Genomic DNA, 21133 nt, shown 5'->3' on the forward strand with positions numbered 1-21133 from the left:
AAACAACAGCATGAAAGAGGACATATGGCATCCTTGTGAATAATAGATTACAGGAAAGGCATTGATTTTAGAAACCCGGGGATAATTTGTTGCAACCGTGAAATCTAAAAAAAGATTGATTAAACACCCAGTACCCTTATTTATCCTTAGGCCTTTTAGCAGAGGCTCCAGGACCCTCAACAAAACCAGCAGCATGAAAGAGGACATATGGCATCCTTTTGAAAATTAGATTACAGGAAAGGCATTGATTTTAGAAACACAGAGATCATTAGTTGCAACCGTGAAATCTAAAAAAACATAGATTATACACCCAGTACACTTCTTTATCCTTAGGCCTTTTTATAAGAGGCTCCCGGAGCCTCAACAGAAACAACAGCATGAAAGAGGACATATGGCATCCTTGTGAATAATCGATTACAGGAAAGGCATTGATTTTAGAAACCCGGGGATAATTTGTTGCAATCGTGAAATCTAAAAAAACATTGATTAGACACCCAGTACACTTATTTATCCTTAGGCCTTTTTTTAGCAGAGGCTCCAGGACCCTTCACAAAACCAGCAGCAGGAAAGAGGACATATGGCATCCTTTTGAAAATTAGATTACAGGAAAGGCATTGATTTTAGAAACCCGGAGATAATTTGTTGCAACCAGGAATTTGAATCAAACAAATGATTCGATGGACACCCAGTACACTTCTTTCTCCTTCGGCCTTTTTATAAGAGGGTCCAGGACCCTAAAAAAAAACACCAGCAGGAAAGAGGACGTATGGCATCCTTTTGAACAATAGAGTACAGGTACAGCATTGATTTTACAAACCCAGAGATCATTTTGGTCAAATGTGAAATAGAATAAAAAATTGAGTGGACACCCAGTACACCTCTTTCTCCTTAGGCCTTTTTATAAGAGGGTCCAGGACCCTCAAACAAAATACCAGCAGGAAAGAGAACATATGGCATCCTTTTGAACAATAGAGTACTGGTACGGCATTGATTTTAGAAACCCACAGATAATTGTTTGGAAAAGTGAAATTGCCCCAAAAACCATGCTTGGACTCCCACTCCAGGTCGTTCTCCTTCAGCTTTTTTATAAGAGGGTCCAGCACCCTCAACAGTAACAACTGCAGGAAACACCACCACATATGCCATCCTTTTGCACAAGCGAGTACAGGTATGGCATCCATTTTCGAAACCCAGAGATAATTGAGGATAGCTCAGGCCACAAGTCCAGCCTGCACACCCAGTAGTCAAGGGGTCCATCGCTCCTGAGAGTGTCGAGATCCGCAGTTAAAGCTAGGTAGTCTGCTACCTGTCGGTTGAGTCTTTCTCTAAGGCTAGATCCCGAAAGGCTCTGATTGTGCATGGGAGTTAAAAAGGTACGCATGTCCTCCATCAACAAGACGTCAGGAAAACGTCCGGTCCTTGCCGCCGTGGTCGTGGGAGGAGGAGGATTAATTTCATCTCTTCCCCTGTTACATTCCCGTGGTGCTGTGACATCACCCTTTTACGCTGTGTAAAGCATAGTTTTTAATTTATTATGAAAATGCTCCATCCTTTCCGACTTGCGGGAATTTGGTAACATTTCAGGCACTTTATGCTTATACCGGGGGTCGAGGAGCGTGGACACCCAGTACAGGTCTTTCTCCTTCAGCTTTTTTATACGAGGGTCCCTCAACAGGCACAACAGCATGAAAGAACCCATTTGAACAAGGTTGGATGCCGAGCTAATCATGTCCTCCTCACTGATCTCACTGATGGTATCTTCTTCCCCCCAGCCACGTACAACACTACGGGTACCAGAGAGGTGACAACAACGAGCACCCTGGGATGCATGTTGTGCTCGGTCTTCCTCCTCCTCCTCCTCCTCCTCAAAGCCACATTCCTCCTCTGACTCCTCTTCCTCACAATCCTCTTCCTGCATTGCCGCAGGTCCAGCAAGCGATGCTGATTTGGCTGTTTGTGGGGGTGATGGACACCACAACTCTCCCGCTTCCTCTTCATGCTCATCTACTGCCTGATCCAGCACTCTGCGCAGGGCACGCTCCAGGAAGAAAACAAATGGTATGATGTCGCTGATGGTGCCTTCGGTGCGACTGACAAGGTTTGTCACCTCTTCAAAAGGACGCATGAGCCTACAGGCATTGTGCATGAGCATCCAGTAATTTTGAAAAAATATCCCCAGCTCCCCAGAGGCTGGCCTAGCACCCCGGTCATACAAATAATCATTAACAGCTTTTTCTTGTTGGAGCAGGCGGTCAAACATTAGGAGTGTTGAATTCCACTGTGTCGGGCTGTCGCAAATCAAGCGCCTCACTGGCAGGTTGTTTCGACGCTGGATATCGGACAAGTGTGCCATGGCAGTGTAGAAATGCCTGAAATGGCCACACACCTTCCTGGCCTGCTTCAGGACGTCCTGTAAGCCTGGGTACTTATGGACAAATCGTTGTACAATTAGATTACACACATGTGCCATGCACGGCACATGTGTCAACTTGCCCAATTTCAATGCCGCCACCAAATTACTTCCATTGTCAGAAACAACCTTGCCAATCTCCAGTTGGTGCGTAGTCAACCACTGATCCACCTGTGCGTTCAGGGCGGTCAGGAGTGCTGGTGCGGTGTGACTCTCCGCTTTCAGGCAAGTCAACCCCAAGACGGCGTTACACTGCCGTACCCGCGATGTAGCATAGTACCTGGGGAGCTGGGGGGGTGCCATAGATGTGGAGCAAGACGCAGAAGTTGAAGAGGACTCAGCCGAGGAAGAGGTTATGGAAGAGGATGGAGTAGGAGGAGTAGAGGAGGTAGCAGCAGGCCTGCCTGCAAGTCATGGCGGTGTCACCAACTCTTCTGCAGAGCCACGCATTCCATGCTTGTCAGAAGTCAGCAGGTTTACCCAATGCGCAGTGTAGGTGATATACCTGCCCTGACCATGCTTTGCAGACCAGCTATCCGTGGTCATATGGACCCTTGCCCCAACGCTGTATGCCAGACATGCCATAACTTCCTTTCTCACAACAGAGTACAGGTTTGGGATTGCCTTTTGTGAAAAGAAATTTCTGCCAGGTACCTTCCACTGCGGTGTCCCAATAGATACAAATTTTTTGAAAGCATCAGACTCCACCAGCTTGTATGGTAAAAGCTGGCGGGCTAAGAGTTCAGAAAAGCCAGCTGTCAGACGCCGGGCAAGGGGGTGACTTTGAGAAATTGGCTTCTTACGCTCAAACATGTCCTTGACAGACACCTGACTGTGGGCAGATGACCAGGAACTGCTACGTAAGAGAGACTGAGTGGAGGATGGTTGAGAGGGGGCAAGGAGGACAGCACTGGTTGACGTGGCTGAAGATGCTGGAGCAGGAGGAGGAGGGCGGCTTTCACTTTGTGTGCTGCTTCTACTCATGTGTTCTTCCCATCGGCCTTTGTGATGGGAGACCATGTGCCTTCGCAAAGCAATTGTACCTAGGTGGCTGTTGGACTTCCCACGACTCAGTTTCTTTTGGCACAGGTTGAAAAAGGCATCGCTGTTGTCAGAGGCAGACACACAAAAAAAATGCAACACTGCTGAGCTCTGCGATGACGGCATTCTGGTGGTGGCAACAGCATGCGTTGATGGGCGTTGACGTGCTGTCTGGCTGACCCCTGGTGACGATGCATGCTGTCTGACTGTGCCACTAGCTCCTTGAGACGACCTCCCCATGCTTCCAAATCATCTCCTCCTCCTCCTCCTCTCTGTCTCCCCATCTGAACTTTCCCCCTCTTCTTCTTCTCTTCTAGCAGGCACCCACGTGACATCCACCGACACATCATCATCAACCGCTTCACTTGTATCTGAAACATCAAGAAAGGAAGCAGCAGCGGGTACAACATCATCATCATCATCACACCGTACCTCCATGTCGGTAATGCTGCCTGACTGAGACTGATCACTATTATCTACATCCTCTGTCAATGATGGTTGCGCATCACTCATTTCTTCCAAATGATGTGTCAATAACTCCTGTAACAGATCAAGTGAAGCAGCTGTGGTGCTAGTGTTGGTGGTGGCGACAGGCGGGGGAGTGGCACTGGTCACTTGAGACCTGCCCAAAGCACAGCTGGACTTAGATGGTGCGTCAAGGTTAGGAGGACTAGCAGCGGAAGCTGAAGAAGATTGGGTGTCCTGTGTTAGCCATTCAACTAGGTCCTCCTCAGATGTTTTCGTGTCCCCCCTGGCACCCGGCATCTGAACAATGTGCATATTTGTAGGGTCTAAAGGAATCACAGCACCACGACCACGACCACGGAACCTGCGGGGTGGCCTGCCTCTGCCTGTCATTTTTTTTAAAATGGACACTAACAATACTATTACACCAATTGAGTGGTGGCACTGTGAAAGTGGGCACAGTATACGCTGTGAGACTGAAAACAACAAAAAAGACAGATGTTTTAAAAATCACAAATTGTTAATTTTTTAAAATATTACAAGTACTGTGACAACAAATATGATTGTTTGGCACTAGTTGGCAAATGGGCCTGTCTGGCACACACGCTGGGAGAAAGGAAACTGCAATTCAATGGCACTAGGAGACTGAAGAATCACAGTCAAAACAGTTATGATTAACAAAAATTCCAATCCTGTTACAATAAATATGATTGGTGGCACTAATTGGCTAGTTGGCACTGGCACACAGGCAGGCAGGCAGGAGGAAAATGCAATTCAAGGAGGGCACTAGTAGACTGCAGATTGACAGTCAAAACAGTGATGATTGACAAATTTTGCAATACTGTTAAAAGAAATATGATTGCTGGCACTAATTGGATAGTTGGGCCTTGCACACAGGCTGGCAGGCAGTAGAAAAGTGCAATTCAATGGCACGAGCAAACTGAGGATTAAGATCAACAATCAAATTTTTTTTAATTTTAATTAGTAACTATACTGTGACAACAATTATGATTGGTGTAAATAGTTGGCAAGACGGCCTGGCACAAAAGGCTGGCAGGCAGGAGGTAGATGCAATTCAAGGACACTAGGAGACTGATTACTGACAGTCAAAACAGTGATGATTGACAATTTTTACAATACTGTTAAAAGAAATATGATTGCTGGCAATAATTGGCTAGGTGGGCCTGGCACACAGGCTGCAAGGCAGGAGGAAAGTGCAATTCAATGGCACCAGCAAACTGAGGATTCACAACAACTATTACTAAAAAAATTAATGTTTAATTATTAAGAATACTGTGACAACAAATATGATTGGTGTAAATATTTTTCAAGTAGGCCTGGCAGACAGGCTTGGAAGGCAATAGAAAAGTATAATTCTAGGGCACGAGCAAACTGAGGATTAAGATCAACAATCAAGAATTTTTTAATTATAATTAGTAACTGTACTGTGACAACAATTATGATTGGTGTAAATAGTTGGCAAGATGGCCTGGCACAAAAGGCTGGCAGGCAGGAGGTAAATGCAAATAAAGGACACTAGGAGACTGATTACTGACAGTCAAAACAGTGATGATTGACAATTTTTGCAATACTGTTAAAAGAAATATGATTGCTGGCAATAATTGGCTAGGTGGGCCTAGCACACAGCAGGCTGCAAGGCAGGAGGAAAGTGCAATTCAATGTCACCAGCAAACTGAGGATTCACAACAACTATTACCAAAAATTTTAATTTTTAATTATTAAGAATACTGTGACAACAAATATGATTGGTGTAAATATTTTTCAAGTAGGCCTGGCACACAGGCTTGAAAGGCAGTAGAAAAGTATAATTCTAGGGCACGAGCAAACTGAAGATTAAGATCAACAATCAAGAATTTTTTAATTTTAATTAGTAACTATACTGTCTGTGACAACAATTATGATTGGTGTAAATAGTTGGCTAGACGGCCTGGCACAAAAGGCTGGCAGGCAGGAGGTCAATGCAATTCAAGGACACTAGGAGACTGAATATTGACAGTCAAAACAGTGATGATTGACAATTTTTGCAATACTGTTTAAAGAAATATGATTGCTGGCAATAATTGGCTAGGTGGGCCTGGCACACAGGCTGCAAGGCAGGAGGAAAGTGCAATTCAATGGCACCAGCAAACTGAGGATTCACAACAACTATTAACAAAAAATTTAATTTTTAATTATTAAGAATACTGTGACAACAAATATGATTGGTGTAAATATTTTTCAAGTAGGCCTGACACACAGGCTTGGAAGGCAGTAGAAAAGTGCAATTCTAGGGCACGAGCAAATTGAGGATTAAGATCATCAACAATCAAGATTTTTTTAATTTTAATTAGTAACTATACTGTGACAAAAAAATTATGATTGGTGTAAATAGTTGGCAAGATGGCCTGGCACAAAAGGCTGGCAGGCAGGAGGTAGATGCAATTCAAGGACACTAGGAGACTGATTACTGGCAGTCAAAACAGTGATGATTGACAATTTTTGCAATACTGTTAAAAGAAATATGATTGCTGGCAATAATTGGCTAGGTTGGCCTAGCACACAGCAGGCTGCAAGGCAGGAGGAAAGTGCAATTCAATGTCACCAGCAAACTGAGGATTCACAACAACTATTACCAAAAATTTTAATTTTTAATTATTAAGAATACTGTGACAACAAATATGATTGGTGTAAATATTTTTCAAGTAGGCCTGGCACACAGGCTTGGAAGGCAGTAGAAAAGTGCAATTCTAGGGCACGAGCAAACTGAGGATTAAGATCAACAATCAAAAATTTTTTAATTTTAATTAGTAACTATACTGTCTGTGACAACAATTATGATTGGTGTAAATAGTTGGCTAGACGGCCTGGCACAAAAGGCTGGTAGTGGCAGGCAGGAGGTAAATGCAATTCAATGGCACTAGGAGACTGAATATTTGCAGTCCAAAAAATTATGATTTTTATTTTTTTATATACTGTTACAAGAGTTATGATCGGTGCCACTAATTGGCTAGTTGGGCCTGGCACACAGGCTGGCAGATATGAGTCGTGGATGGTAGGTAGGGCAGCAATTTAACACAGTATGCTGTGTAAGTGACAAAAACACAGGCCTGATAGAAAATTAAGTTAGATTACACTAGCAAAATATTTTAAAATTTTGGATTTTAATATTAAAATTATGTTAAGAAGTGCAATGCACATATGACTCTATGAGTGGTCGCACTGGCTGGCTGCTACGTAGGGCAGCAATTAACAACAGTATGCTGTGTAAGTCAGATAGACAGTTAGACACAGGCCTGATAGAAAATAAAATTAGATTACACTAGCATAATGATTTAAAGACTTTTTTGGGGGAATTTAAAGAAAAAGGTTAAGCACATACATATGAGTCGTGGCTGATAGCCTTGGAAGGGCAGCTATTAAAAACGTAGGCTCTGTAAGTCAGATACACACACGCCTGATAGAAAATACTATTAGATTACACTAGAAAAATTATTTAAATTATTTTTTTGGGGGGGGGAAATTAAAAAAAGGTTAAACACATATGAGTCGTGGCTCATAGACTAGGGAGGGCAGTAAGTAAACACAGTAGGCTCTGTATGTCAGCAAAACACACAGGCCAGATAGAAAATTATATTAGATTACACTATCAAACAAATTTAAACTTTTTTTTTTATATATTAAAATTAAGGTGAAGAAGAATAGATATGAGTGCTGGGTGGCTGCCTGGCACAGACCAATTAACCAAAAGACTGAAAAAAATGAGGTATATTAATGCTGAGTGAGCCTGACAGACACAGGCCTGATAGTAAATGTAATTAGATTACACTAGCAAAATATTTTTTTTTTTTTATTTTTTTTTTTAAATTTAAAATAATGTTATAAACGGATATTAACACTGGTGGCTGCTGGCTGGCACAGAGCAATGAACCAGAGTATATGCTGTGTGACACTGGCCTGATAGAAAATGAAAAAAAATTACACTAGCAAAATAATTAAATTTTTTGGTTAGTTAAATTTAAACTAATGTTGTTAGGGAGATATCAGTGGTGGCAGTAATCACAGCATATGCTGTGAACCTTAAACACACAGCCTGAAAGCCAGGCAAATGCTAATAAAAAAAAAACGGAAAAAAAAAAAGGCACGAAATATAGCCCTAAAAAGGGCTTTTTGGGGTGCTGTGCTTGCAGCAAAGATGAGTGGAGTCCTTCTGGACTGTAAATACACTAGCCTAGCTATGTTTTTCCTATTAATGTCAGGAGCAAAAATACAACACGTCCTCTCATTAAGAAAGCAAGGTCGTTATGAGTCTAAAATGGCGGATTCCGAGTAGCTGGGAGGGTCTGTGAGGGAGTGTCTGATGTTGATTGGCTCTAATGTGTCAGGCGGCTGTGACATAAAGGGTCAAAGTTTCCTCAATGATGACACATAGGAGCGGATCGCCATGTGTTCGCCCACAAACGCGAACGCGAACAAGCTATGTTCGCTATGTACCGTTCGCGGGCGAACAGTTCGGGACATCACTATTAATAATATGGAATAAGACAGCTATACATTTTAGAATAATAGCAAGTATTGATAAGGATTGAACATCACATGGCAATTAAATGAACATTAGAAATAACACATTGGATAACAGTACAACAGATGTAGGACTAAATTAACAAACTAAAATCATTTGCTCTATGTAAATATTCACGTACCAGAAGAGAGTTACAGGAGAGTAAAAAACACCAGAGAGCAGTGAATATTTGCAGATTGACAGGGTCTCTATTCACGTACCAGAAGAGAGTTACAGGAGAGTAAAAAACACCAGAGAGCAGTGAATAGTTGCAGATTGACATGGTCTCTATTCACGTACCAGAAGAGAGTTACAGGAGAATAAAAAACACCAGAGAGCAGTGAATAGTTGCAGATTGACAGGGTCTCTATTCATGTACCAGAAGAGAGTTACAGGAGAGTAAAAAACACCATAGAGCAGGGAATAGTTGCAGATTGACAGGGTCTCTATTCACGTACCAGAAGAGAGTTACAGGAGAGTAAACAACACCAGAGAGCAGGGAATAGTTGCAGATCGACAGGGTCTCTATTCACGTACCTGAAAGCAGAGGAGAGAGAATAGGGTTAGCTTGATGCAGTGTGCAATTCTTCAGATGTCAATAGGCAGCATGTTGTCTTAATAAGCAGCAGTGTGCTGAGTAGTGAGTGCAGTTCTTGTATAATTCTATTGCTAGTGAATCAATTATAAAATGTTCACTTTGAAAATGTGAACATATGTTGTTATAGCAGTAATCTAGCGTATACCAACCTTCAAGGCATGTCAACAATTATTGTCCAGATGTGAAGCCAAGCACAAACGTCTCAGATATGTGCAGTGAAGTAGCACCCTCCAAGAATCATACATACTGGCCTGTCTTTGTGATATTTTTTAAGGCGACTCATCATGGTCAGATAGATCCAAGAATGTGGACCCCCAACATAGTCTCTCTGCAAGGGCAAAAAACTTGCACTCATCCACTGCCAAACAAAGTTCTCCTCAAGTAGGAACAGGGAGCCGGGGATTAGTGTGATATCCACGGTAGCACTAGGGTGTGTCGCAGATCCCTGAATGTCTAATTTGCCCTCCCCAGTTATTGCTTCATGCTCACCAATATCCGATGAGGCAACTGCCCTTCCCAGCTTGGTCAGCTGATCACCGGCACCGCATCAAGCATCGGCCTCCACAATCACATCTGGCGTGTCTGGTCCGGGGTTATTGCTCACCTCTGGAACATAATGCTGTGAGTCACTGTAAGATAATTGCCAGTAGTTTGTATAGATACTACTACAAAGCAATTATTAACTTGAAAATATGTTTTTGTAACAATTATATTTGATGGACTGCTTTTCAACAAACCAGTACAATATAAGTGAAGTTCTATGGCCACAGGAACTAAAGTGTTAATACAAAGATATATATCAACCTTTAGTAAAATTGGCAAATGTGTTATTAAGCCTGTGTAAATATAAGGCTGTATTATCAGACTTTGTTTCAAGCTTAGTGATTATAGTTAAAGTCTCAGTATCAGGATTTTCACATATGACATACAGCAACAATGTTTTGAGATTAAATCACTGAATAACTTAATAAATTTGTAATAAGCAGCTGTAGTAAACAGATAGAAATATCTGACACGCAGTCAGAATAATTCTTGTGAACTTAGTACTCACGACACTTCCCAGACAAGTTGTCCAGTGTTTGTTACAAGCTGTATGAGACAGGATCAGCTAAGAGCTCTGTGAAGCAGCTGGGAGTTTTTTCGGCATCTGTAAGTAACAGCTGATGTCGGGTGACGTCACAGATGCGGCAGCAGTCTGAGACGATATTTGCAAAGGAGAGATTCTGTAGCAAACGTAGATCAGGTTCAAAGTTTTCTTTAGAAACATTAAAGGGCTGGAGAGGTGACTTAACGATGCACTTCATTAAACCAGCAATGAAGTGTTGGAGGAGGAGCCTTTTATAGGGCTTCTGAGACTTGAGAAAAGATTAAGGTGGTATGGATAGATAGCGGTCAGTTAAGGAGGGCTGACCATGACAGTCACCAAGACCTGATAAAGGATAGGTATGTATTACCGTTAGCTCTTGTCCGTAGGGTGAAAGGTAGGGCACTGTAGGCTCAGTTGAAGATTTTAATCTCTTATGGAAGGAGCTACATACTGCTCTCAGAGCGTTCCACTCGACTGTGAATGCTTCTTGGAGCGCATAAAAATTTGCGTTAAGCATTGCCTCAACATCCTGCAGCTCTGATGCAACCGCAGTCTCCATTTTAAGCACGCCATCATGCAGATGCAATGTACCTCTGTTCTTACACAGGGTTCCTAATATTTAACAAACAGGTCTACAATTTGATATATGGAGTCCAGTGTCCCCAGCTATATGACCCAATGATCACTTAGAAGTTTTGAGGCAGCGTTAAATATCGGCCAAGTAACCCAGTTTCCTGGGGGGTATAATACGGCAGCCCTGGTCGTGTTGATGAAGGCCTTGTGAGCAATGGCGATCACTTCATGGCTCAGCTAAAGAACATAGGCGGCCAGCAATCATGATATGGTTCCAATCTTCAAGTCTCTTCAGACTATTGCAAAGCATATATATATATATACTTTATTTTAATGGAATATCTAAAATTAGTGTCTATTAAGTGTGAGTAATGTTAGGAGCTCCTCTCAGATGCATCATGCCACTTCAGCTATAAGCTCCGCCCCCCACAACTAACATTTGAATCCACTCTCTCATCCTTTTCTGCATTGATTACTGCAACTCTGTCATCTCTGGTCTCCCCAGCTGCCGCCTAACTCCTTTACAATCCTTGATGAATGCCTCTGCCAGGCTCATGTTCCTTACACATCGCTCTTCATCTGCTGCACCTCTCTGCCAATCCCTTCACTGGCTTCCTCTTGCCTCTAGGATTAAAGGGACACTGAACCCAAATTCTTTTCTTTTGTGATTCAGATAGAGCATGCAATTTTAACACAAAATTCTCCCTCTGACATACAAAGCCCTCAAATGCACTGCCCCCCTATATCTCAAACCTTGTCTCCAGATACTCTCCCTCCTGTCCCCTTCGCTCTGCTCATGACCTCCTACTCTCCTCCTCTCTTGTTACCTCCTCACACTCCCATTTACAGGACTTCTCCAGACTGGCTCCCATCTTGTGGAACTCTCGACCTCGCTCCACAAGACTCTCCCCTAGTTTTGAAAGCTTCAAGCGCTCCCTAAAGACTCTACTGTTCAGGGATGCATACTACCTACACTAACTTTTTTTTTTTATACCAGTTCCTCTCCACCATTGCTATCCCCTGAACCCCCTTAGAATGTAAGCCTAAGAGTCCAGCTGTTTGTAGATCACCTTCTTAAGAGCTGACTACAACAGTGCGACTCTTGGCAGGGCCATCTACCCGTTTGTACCCTATAAATGTTTTGTTGTACTCCGCCTTTGTTTATAGCTCTGCGGAATCTGTTGGCACTCTACAAATAACCGATAATAATAATAATAATGCTACACTTAGGTGAATTAGTAACATCATTTTGTTAGCTCAATGGTTCTCTTTGAGGTGGGTAAGGGTTGGTGGTGGAGTAATAAATCTCTTAAGATGGGTATGGGTGAGCAATGGGAAAGTCATTGAAGGTTTGCAAGTCATAGAGGATGGCTAGGTTCTGTTTAGCTTTTTTAGATTGTCCCATATTCTGAGCTGTGGTCTAAGATCTGTTTAAAGCTTTTCTTGGACTATGTTGAGGGAGAGGTGTCTCATGATCTTGGATAGGAATTTTTAATTTATGAAGCAGTAGTAGTCCTTCTTCTAAGGTGGTACATGTGTATGTATTCTCATTGAGCTGAAATAGTAATCTGAATGGGAAACCCCACCTGTAGCATATTTTAGCTTCCTTAAGAGCATTAAGATTAGATTTTAAGTCCCTTCTTTTTTTCAGTGTGATTGGAGAGATATCTGCAAAGATTTGGAGCACCGAGCCTTCAAATTCTTTCTGGGGAAGTTTCTGTGTTTCTTGTAAAATATGTTCTTTAATGTGGTGATAGTGTAGCTTTAAAACCACATCTCATGTGGATGTTCCTGACAGTGGCTTGGAAAGTGGTCTATGTATTCTATCAAACAGGAGCATAGGTGGATCTAGTGAAGGTACAATTTTTTGGAAAATCTCGGTGAGAGTGGTTTGGAGGTCTTTATATGATTCAGGGAGGTTTCCTTTTCGCATATTGGATCTGTGAGATCTATTCTCTAAGTCATGCAGTTGTGATTCCAGTCTGTGTATTTGTACCTGTTGATCTTCCACATTAGCTTGCAATGTTGTTGAGGCTTCCATTATGTCATCAACTTTCTCTTCCAATTCAGACGTCCTGCCTCCAATGCCTTGTATGTCCTGTAAAGGTTCTTCCATTGCCGACCGGAATTCCTCTTGGGAGAGGGCCTTTATTTGAATCAGTAATTCTTGATTGGGGTTGGAGTTTAGGTCTGAGACAGACATGTCTGCTGGGGTGTCTTGCGAGTCTTCACTAGCAGTCGAGGGAGTTAGACTTTATCCTCTGTTTTTTCTCTGTTGTGACTTTGTTAAGCAGTCTTTCATGGTCTGTGTTCTGCTTTTCATGATGGCTGTAGAATAGAAGGGCTTATTATTTGGTATTCAATGGCTTGTTTATGTAGCTCTAAAAGATGATCTTGCTGCAATTTTAATAGGATGTCTATGCCATAGTTTAGGCGGATCAAGGGTTGCCAACCATTATGATTTTTATGATATCATATGTGCATAGTATCAGGTGTTTTAGTGGGGTACGTACCTAAAGAGCATGAGCGGGTCAATTCTCTTCCCAGTATAATTCCTTTTTCTTAGATACCTCAGGGACCGTGTCCCAAAGCATGTAAGGAAGATAGGATGTTTCGATTTTGCTTGCTGGGAAGATTACTCGTTAGCGTGTGTCAATATGTTGTGTAATGACCTATACCAAGGTCTAAGTATGTAGCACTGTTTGGGTGTCTGTTTATGAGTGGTATAGCAGAGGCACTTCTCTCCAGAGGATATGTCTCCTTTTGACCAAGTAGGATAAAGGAATTGAGGATATGACCCACCTGTAGTAAGCAGGTGGGAAATGGGGGAGAGAAAGTGTGGGGTGGCGTCTACTGGTAAGGTATTTTGTGGTTTGAGTCAATTAAATCTCTAGAAGATAGTGGCAGAGAGGCAATCCCACTGAACAGGCTTGTTGCAGTGCCTAAAATAAGTTTTTCTCAAGGCCTTGACTTCATGTAACGGCAGTTTGGGCCTGGTAGTGTAAAATCTATACCAGGAACTGTGTCAATGTTGTTCAGTGTGATAGGGGATGGGTTTATGGTGTATTGCATTCACAGGCCACTTACCCTCCTCCTATATCTTGAGTCCCTTTATAAAGTAGTCATTCAATATGGTTTGATTGTGTTTGGTAGGCTTGGGCCTACATTGCGTGGCCGTTCTGTCTCCTCCACTGATGTCTGTTACCACCTCCGAAGTGTATCCCCGACCCTCCGGAAGCCAATCTGGGGTAGATAGCTTCTTGGCTCGCAATGTTCGGCCCATAAGCCTTAACACTCAATCTCCGGAACCGGTAAACGGAGATCTGTTGCTGTCTCTGTTTCCGGAGCGGAGCCCCGACCCTCCGGAGGATACTAGTGTGTGGGTAAAGTGCCAATGAGATCTCCCTTTCCAGGGGTTGTTTAACTCACATAGCCCGTCTTGTGGGCCTTGGTGTTCAATCGCCGCCACCAGTATGCAGAGGTCTGTTACTCTGTCTGACTCCGGAGTGGAGTCCCAACCCTCCGGAGTTTTTTGAGCCTGAGTTGCTGTTCTTTATATCAGGGTTAAGTGACGGAATATAATATGGAATGAGTCCACGTGGGTCTGTGTCCTCCGTGTATTTTGTGGTTTGGTGCTGCAAAAAGTTTCCAATGTAGCTGTAGGTTAAGTCTTTGCTAATTTCTGCTGTAAGGAAAAGTTGCGTTTCTGTAGGTTTTATCTGCTTTTAGAGTGATATTTAGCCTGAGCTCTGCATAGATGCGTCTTCTCCTCTCGACCAGCTAACTCACTCAACATAATAATCATTTTTGCCTTTATTATCCCTTTAATTTGGAATAAATTATACAAACTCTGTAATACCCAACAAATCTAACAAATACATAATTACACAATTATTATTACTTTAGTCAGTTGCATACAGAATATTTTATATACATGGACTTATGTTTTGCTTTCTTTTGTGGAATCATTAAATGAAAATATCACTTTAAAAGCTTCATGTCAACTTTTTTATAAAGTATGTTTAATGCATTATAAAACTGTTACTATATTATATATATAGATTTGAGTGACTATACTGTATGTAAAATTCAGAGAAAAGCTGCATGTGGTGAGTATATCTCAGTCTAAGAAACTAATTGTTCTGTATAATGTGTGAGTATTATGATGTAATTTTATAACTTAAACCATATAGAACTCAAAAGCTTCTACAGTGACTTTATAAAACTGTTTTATAGCAGATTTAAATCTCCAATTAGTTATCAGTTTGAAACACAAATTAAATATAGAAATCATAAAAAAACTCATCTGCATCTATCACTTCTTTTATAATATGCAAAATAGTTACTCAGGTGATCATCTTTTTTTGATTATCATTATCTTATAAATACTTTTCAGTTGTGAACCACTACAATCAATATTGATTATTGGACTGATGCAATGTACTTAAAATTGAGTGCTAAGCTAACCTAAAACCAAACACTAGCTCCTATATAAATGAGACTAATCATAAATATATGAGATATCAGACTGGATTTTGACAATGAACTCACTGAATTTCTATTGAGCAACCTGACTAAACAACCAAAAAGTTTCTTTTTTTTCTGAAATATTGGAGATACCCCATTTTGAAGAACCTGAATGTGATCAGGATCAAATAAAAAGGGACTGATTTGTTATTTTATATAATTTAAAGGATTTCAATGTAAGGATGGTGGGTTATGCATGGGAGGAGTTTTTGTGATGGAGTAGCATATTCTCTAAAGCGGGTTACCAATGAGAGCATGTGTGGTGGGTTAAATTTATTGAGGTTATTTGTGATAAGGAAGATCATATAGAGGGTAATACTGGTGCGATGGATCAAGAAGAGGGGGTTTGTGGAGTTTGGATCATGTGGGGAAGGTTTTTGATGGGGATGTATTTGGGAGTCCATTGGATGGGGCTATTGTAGAGGGGAAAGTGTCAGTTTTAGGTTCAATCTTAGTTTTGATTGGGTTAAAAAACCTGAATAGTGTTAATTGTGGTTTGATGAGGTCCAATGTGGTTAGGGTTAATTGCACTTTTGGGTATCTTGGAAAGGACAGTAGTTAAGATTACGTGCATAAGGGTCCCTGCAATAGTTTTTTGCTGTGAGGGATAAAAGGCAGTTAAAACAATATAGGTACTAAGTCTGAGACCTACTTTTAGGTGCCGTTATTATTTAGTAAACTGCATATAACAAGTTGTTACCAAATAAAAGTGGTGGGAATTTAATAGGATCATTAAACTCAAATCATTATGAGAAATCTGCTGTCCCTAGAAGTTTTCATAGCGGTGGTTCTTGTATAGTTGCACATGTTGTGACTAGCTACACCTTCATTGGTCACTGGCCTCTGGTCATCCCCTCATAAACTGTAGCCTCCCACTAGATGCATTAGATCCTCTTATAGCATCAGAGTAAACATCACCTCTCACATATAATTCACCATGTAACTCCTGATCATGTACTTTTCACAGATGCTCTCAGTGCAGCCAAAACTCTCAGACACCCACTAAGCCAGGAATTGCAACACTTGGCTGCATCCTGACATAGTGATTGAGTATAATATATTGAAATCCCTTTAAATGGTGTCTGCATTATGTAAATATAACATGAGAAACAGGGTGTGCATAGGCATTCTGTACATTTGTCATACGTGTCATCTATTAAGTTTTTCCAAGAAATGACATCACCCTTTCAGAATGATAGCTAGCAATAAACATTAACCATATCTAATCCTGACTGAGCGACACATATAAATATACTAAAAGTATTTTTTTTTCCAAATTCTTTCTATTAAAGGAGCTCAGGTACATAACAAAAATAGGTGTAGGTACAATACAGGAAGTTATTGTAATTCACAATACAGTGAATCTGACAAAATATACAATGTAAGAAAGTACATTATGCTTCTATAGTTTATCTTAAAATAAAGAGCATAAGTAAGGGGTATGTTCATGTCATTGTGTGAAGACAAAGACCATATGAGTTAGGGATGCACTTTGAGTACATAAAGCAACATGAAGTTGTATGTATGTCCCATATTGAAAATGACCTGAACTCCTAAATTTCCCATTCTAACTAAACACTAAAGAAAAAAGAGAAAAAAAAAAAGGTAACACAACCAAACTTAAACTAGGTTAAAGGGAAAGTCTACACCAGAATTTTTATTGTTTAAAAAGATAGATAATCCCTTTCCCCAGTTTTGCATAACCAACACTGTTATATTAATATATGTTTTACCTCTGGGATTACCTTGTAGCTAAGCCTCTGCAGACTGCCCTCTTATCTCAGTGCTTTGCAGTTTAGCCCATCAGTGCAGACTCCTAAACAACTCCACGGGAGTGAGCACAATGTTATCTATATGACACACATGAACTAGTTCTGTCTAACTGTGAAAAACTTTTAAAATGCTGTGAGCTAAGGGGCGGTTTTCAACGGTTTAGAAATCAGTTTGAGCCTACCTAGGTTTAGTTTTTCAAAAATACCACCAAAGGAACAAAGCAAATTTAATGATAAAAGTAAATTGGAAAGTTGGTTAAAATTGCATGCCCTATTTGAATTTATGAAAGTTTATTTTTGACTAGACTGTCCCTTTAAGTAGCCCTTTTGTGTATACGGTGTGATAAGTGAGCACAGCTATTCAGAAGCTTAAGATTCTATCCTGCGTATAAATAATGAAAATCAAAAATCATACTGAAATTAAAATAAGTATGTAAAGCAGTCTTCAACAACTAGTGCAGAGTATCCATATCTATGCCCGTAGAGGTATTATAACTGCCTATTGGAAAGATATTTGGTAGAGAAATGAGTTGCTGGGCGATTTTCCTTAACTATAGAATATAGTGATGCGATCTAAGTTATCAGTGGGGGCAATTGAAGAAGACCGCAGGGTATTTAGCTAAAACTATAGCTTCAGCATTATACATTTCAGATATTACAAAGTAAACCTAGAAGCATACAGACATCTTGGCTAAAGATTTATAGCAAAGTTTTTGCTGCTGATTAATTTAGAGCACTACACAAGTAAAGCTGTGTCCCTTTAACATAGACACAGATAGGGCTACTTTAGAATAGTAATATAAATGATCAGACAAGTCAGACCCACATATCTTAGGGAACAACATGTTTTGTTTTTTTCTTCAGAAGGAGTAAATAGATAGGGTTTGGTTCACAGAACCCAGTAGGAGTTAACAAGAAAATATAAGCTAAGTGTGTGTTCCTAGGAGACTTTAATTAGTTTTGCAAAATTGAATTTTCAAAGTAGTAGATCAATATAGGTTCTGAATATGGCCGTTAGTTCATGGGATAAGGCGTCATAGAGCAGTTCTTATATTTTCAATCAAAGTGGAGGATCTCTATAAGAAGGAGGGGAATAACAGTGATTCTGCACCATAACTAAGCCTCAAGTGTATGTATACATACAGAATTGTATATAGAGTTATTTAAAATAATCCCCTATAATTTCAATATGTATTTATAAATCAATTTGGAGCTAAGTCTTATGGTAGTGTGCATAATTCAATAACGTATGAAGCAATAACAGGAAAGAGGGGTATCCGGAACACGGTCCAACCACCGGTCTGTGCAGCCGAAGGAAAAAAATTATTTCTCATTCAAAAAATGCTCTGCCACCAAGTTGTATGGAGTGCCGTAGCAAACGGCGGATCAGGCCGTACAACATACAAGGAGTCAAGGAAAGCAGGCACTACTCAGTTAGGTAGAAAAAGTAAAACATCCATTTATTGAAACATAAATAAAAGCATACTGTGATCCCAGACAGAGGGCAGGCATGCATACAAGGCCAGTGTACGCGTTTCACGCACCCTAGTGGCGCTTATTCATAGACTAGTCAGGTGTGGCAGGGTCAGACAATTTATACCTGGGGTACAGTTATATTAACTCTTGCCACACCAGATTCAGTTAAAAACACAATGCCCTTCTTCTCCTGCACTGACTGAGCTGCCTGAAGCACCCAAAAACTTTAAACCATGTCTGCTGGCAATGCTAAAATTGGGAAACTTGCACCAGACTTCACTGCGAAAGCTGTGATGCCCGATGGACAATTTAAGGACATTAAACTCTCGGATTACAGAGGAAAGTATGTTGTGTTTTTCTTCTATCCACTGGATTTCACATTCGTGTGTCCTACGGAAATCATAGCTTTCAGTGACAGAGCTGAGGAATTCAAGAAAATAAACTGCGAAGTTATTGCTGCATCAGTGGATTCACATTTCTGCCACTTGGCTTGGACTAACACTTCACGTAAGGATGGTGGTTTGGGACCCATGAAGATACCTTTAGTGGCAGACACCCTGCGTACTATCTCACAAGACTATGGTGTTCTTAAGGAGGATGAAGGAATCTCATTCAGAGGACTCTTTATTGTGGATGACAAGGGAATTCTGCGCCAAATAACCATTAATGACCTACCTGTTGGACGATCTGTAGATGAGACCCTTCGACTTGTACAGGCTTTCCAGCATACAGACAAATATGGAGAGGTGTGCCCTGCAGGATGGAAGCCAGGAAGTGACACCATTAAGCCTGATGTACAGAGAAGTAAAGAGTACTTCTCCAAACAAAAATAAAAGCTGTGCATTCCATCCATCATAACATTTCTCACCCTTGTCTCCTGCATTTAAGAAAATGAGATTCTTCCTTAGTAGGGAGCGTGTGAACATGCATTTTGTTTTTTTTTTAATGCCAACTGACATGGACTATGTGGTTTTTGGCTACTTACTTTAGTTTACTAGAACCCTGGTAGACCACAAGACATTTAACATTCGGCAAGCTGTCCTATTTTGTGATAACTATTAAAACTATTTGTAAAAGGTAAAAAAAAAAAAAAAAAAAAAAAACACAATGCCAAGTGAATATTAAAAACAACAACAAAGTTATATTATAATAACAGAGTAAAATAGTGAATCGTGAATATTTAAGCTATTTTAGTACTGAACTACTTATTGTAATCAATTAGATAACATGGGAGACAAGTCTATATGATATAGGAAACATATATCAAATTAAGGGATATATACAATATACACAAAAATTTAGATATTTGATCATTTGATAATAGAGAAAATAATTCAATTAAACCTAAGGTGTAAAGTTTTCTGCTACTCTGCTACTGGCCAAATGTAGAAGCATAAACTGCTAAATGCAAAATATAGAAGATATGAATTTTGAGGAACAGGGCTGTCAGGCATGATTCTTAACAACTTCATTGATCTATAAAATAACTAATATCAAACTCTCTATTCATTCCTAATGGAATTCTGTTTTTTAATTTTAAGATCCAAAATAATTAATAAGATTTTATTTTTGTTGCCCCCTCTTATGGGGACTCTAGCTAGATCTATGACTTGTACAGAAAAATTAGCTCTATTTGTAAAATGTATGCCATTAAAATGGCTAGCTACAGCTGATTCTTTTACATAATTTTTTACATATCTGATGTGTTCTCCTACTCTCTTTCTGAGCTCTCTAGAGGTCTGTCCTATATATTGACTCTGGCAAAGATTTCAGGTCAACATGTAAGCCACCCATTGGGTACCACAATTGGCATAGAACTGAATTTCAAATTTCTGATTAGTACTGCTAGATTTAAAATAATTACCTTTTAGGATGGTATTGCAAGTATTGCAATTTTTGCTGCCACATCTAAAATTTCCTTTATGTTTTAACCATGTGGATTCTGTGATTGATGTATTGTTTTTAACCATGCTAGGTGATAAGGACTGTGCTAAAGTTCTGGGGTTTTTATTTTAAAGTACTTTTTATTGAAAATTTTTACAATATACATACAAAGAGAGAAGTACTTCTATCATTACATTCTCATCCCTTCTGAAATACAGGTATTCGAGACATTTCAATAATCCATCCACCCGCATGCATACCTTCCCGTATCTCAGAATACATATTACAGAATGAAGCTATCGCTCCTTAGCATGTTTTCCCTTTAAACTTAACCTATCTTGTACATCCAGAAAAATGGGCTACATAATTGTGGGATGAGTAATAAACATATCAAACATAATAAAGTCAATTAGCAGAATAACAACTATAAATAAATCGGCTTCTCCCCCCATTCTCATATAAAACAGTGACTCTTTTTGAGAATAGTACCATACCTGGAGAGTAGAGACACTTCTTCCCACGGCGCACCCCCGCCAACCCCTTATCAGCTCATGTGAATTTCAGACTTTAGATGTTTGTTCTTGTCTGCCTTTCCAGTAAAACCATACCCTTTGTACTGTCTCTCTGTTATTTAGGATTCCTGCTGCTTCCTCATACATGGTGTAGGTAAATTGTATTTTATTATATATCTCCATCCATGTTGGTGCTCCTATCTTCCAGTATCTTGCGATACATATTCTTG

The 21133-nt window shown here is 40.3% G+C and overlaps 1 protein-coding gene across 1 annotated transcript; it reads left to right on the plus strand.

The window, feature by feature from the left end:
* The first annotated feature begins 18694 nt into the window (after positions 1–18694).
* On the plus strand, positions 18695–19615 carry LOC128651821 (peroxiredoxin). The gene has a single exon (XM_053704800.1). The coding sequence runs from the start codon at positions 18741–18743 to the stop codon at positions 19338–19340; it is 600 nt and encodes a 199-aa protein (XP_053560775.1). The 5' UTR covers positions 18695–18740; the 3' UTR covers positions 19341–19615.
* The last annotated feature ends 1518 nt before the right edge of the window (positions 19616–21133 follow it).

Source organism: Bombina bombina, chromosome 3, assembly GCF_027579735.1.
Source record: "Bombina bombina isolate aBomBom1 chromosome 3, aBomBom1.pri, whole genome shotgun sequence".
NCBI classification, from domain to species: Eukaryota; Metazoa; Chordata; class Amphibia; order Anura; family Bombinatoridae; genus Bombina; species Bombina bombina.

Bases quoted from the DNA above. Each gene is read 5' to 3' on its own strand.
- LOC128651821 (XM_053704800.1), top strand. From the start codon at position 18,741: ATGTCTGCTGGCAATGCTAAAATTGGGAAACTTGCACCAGACTTCACT.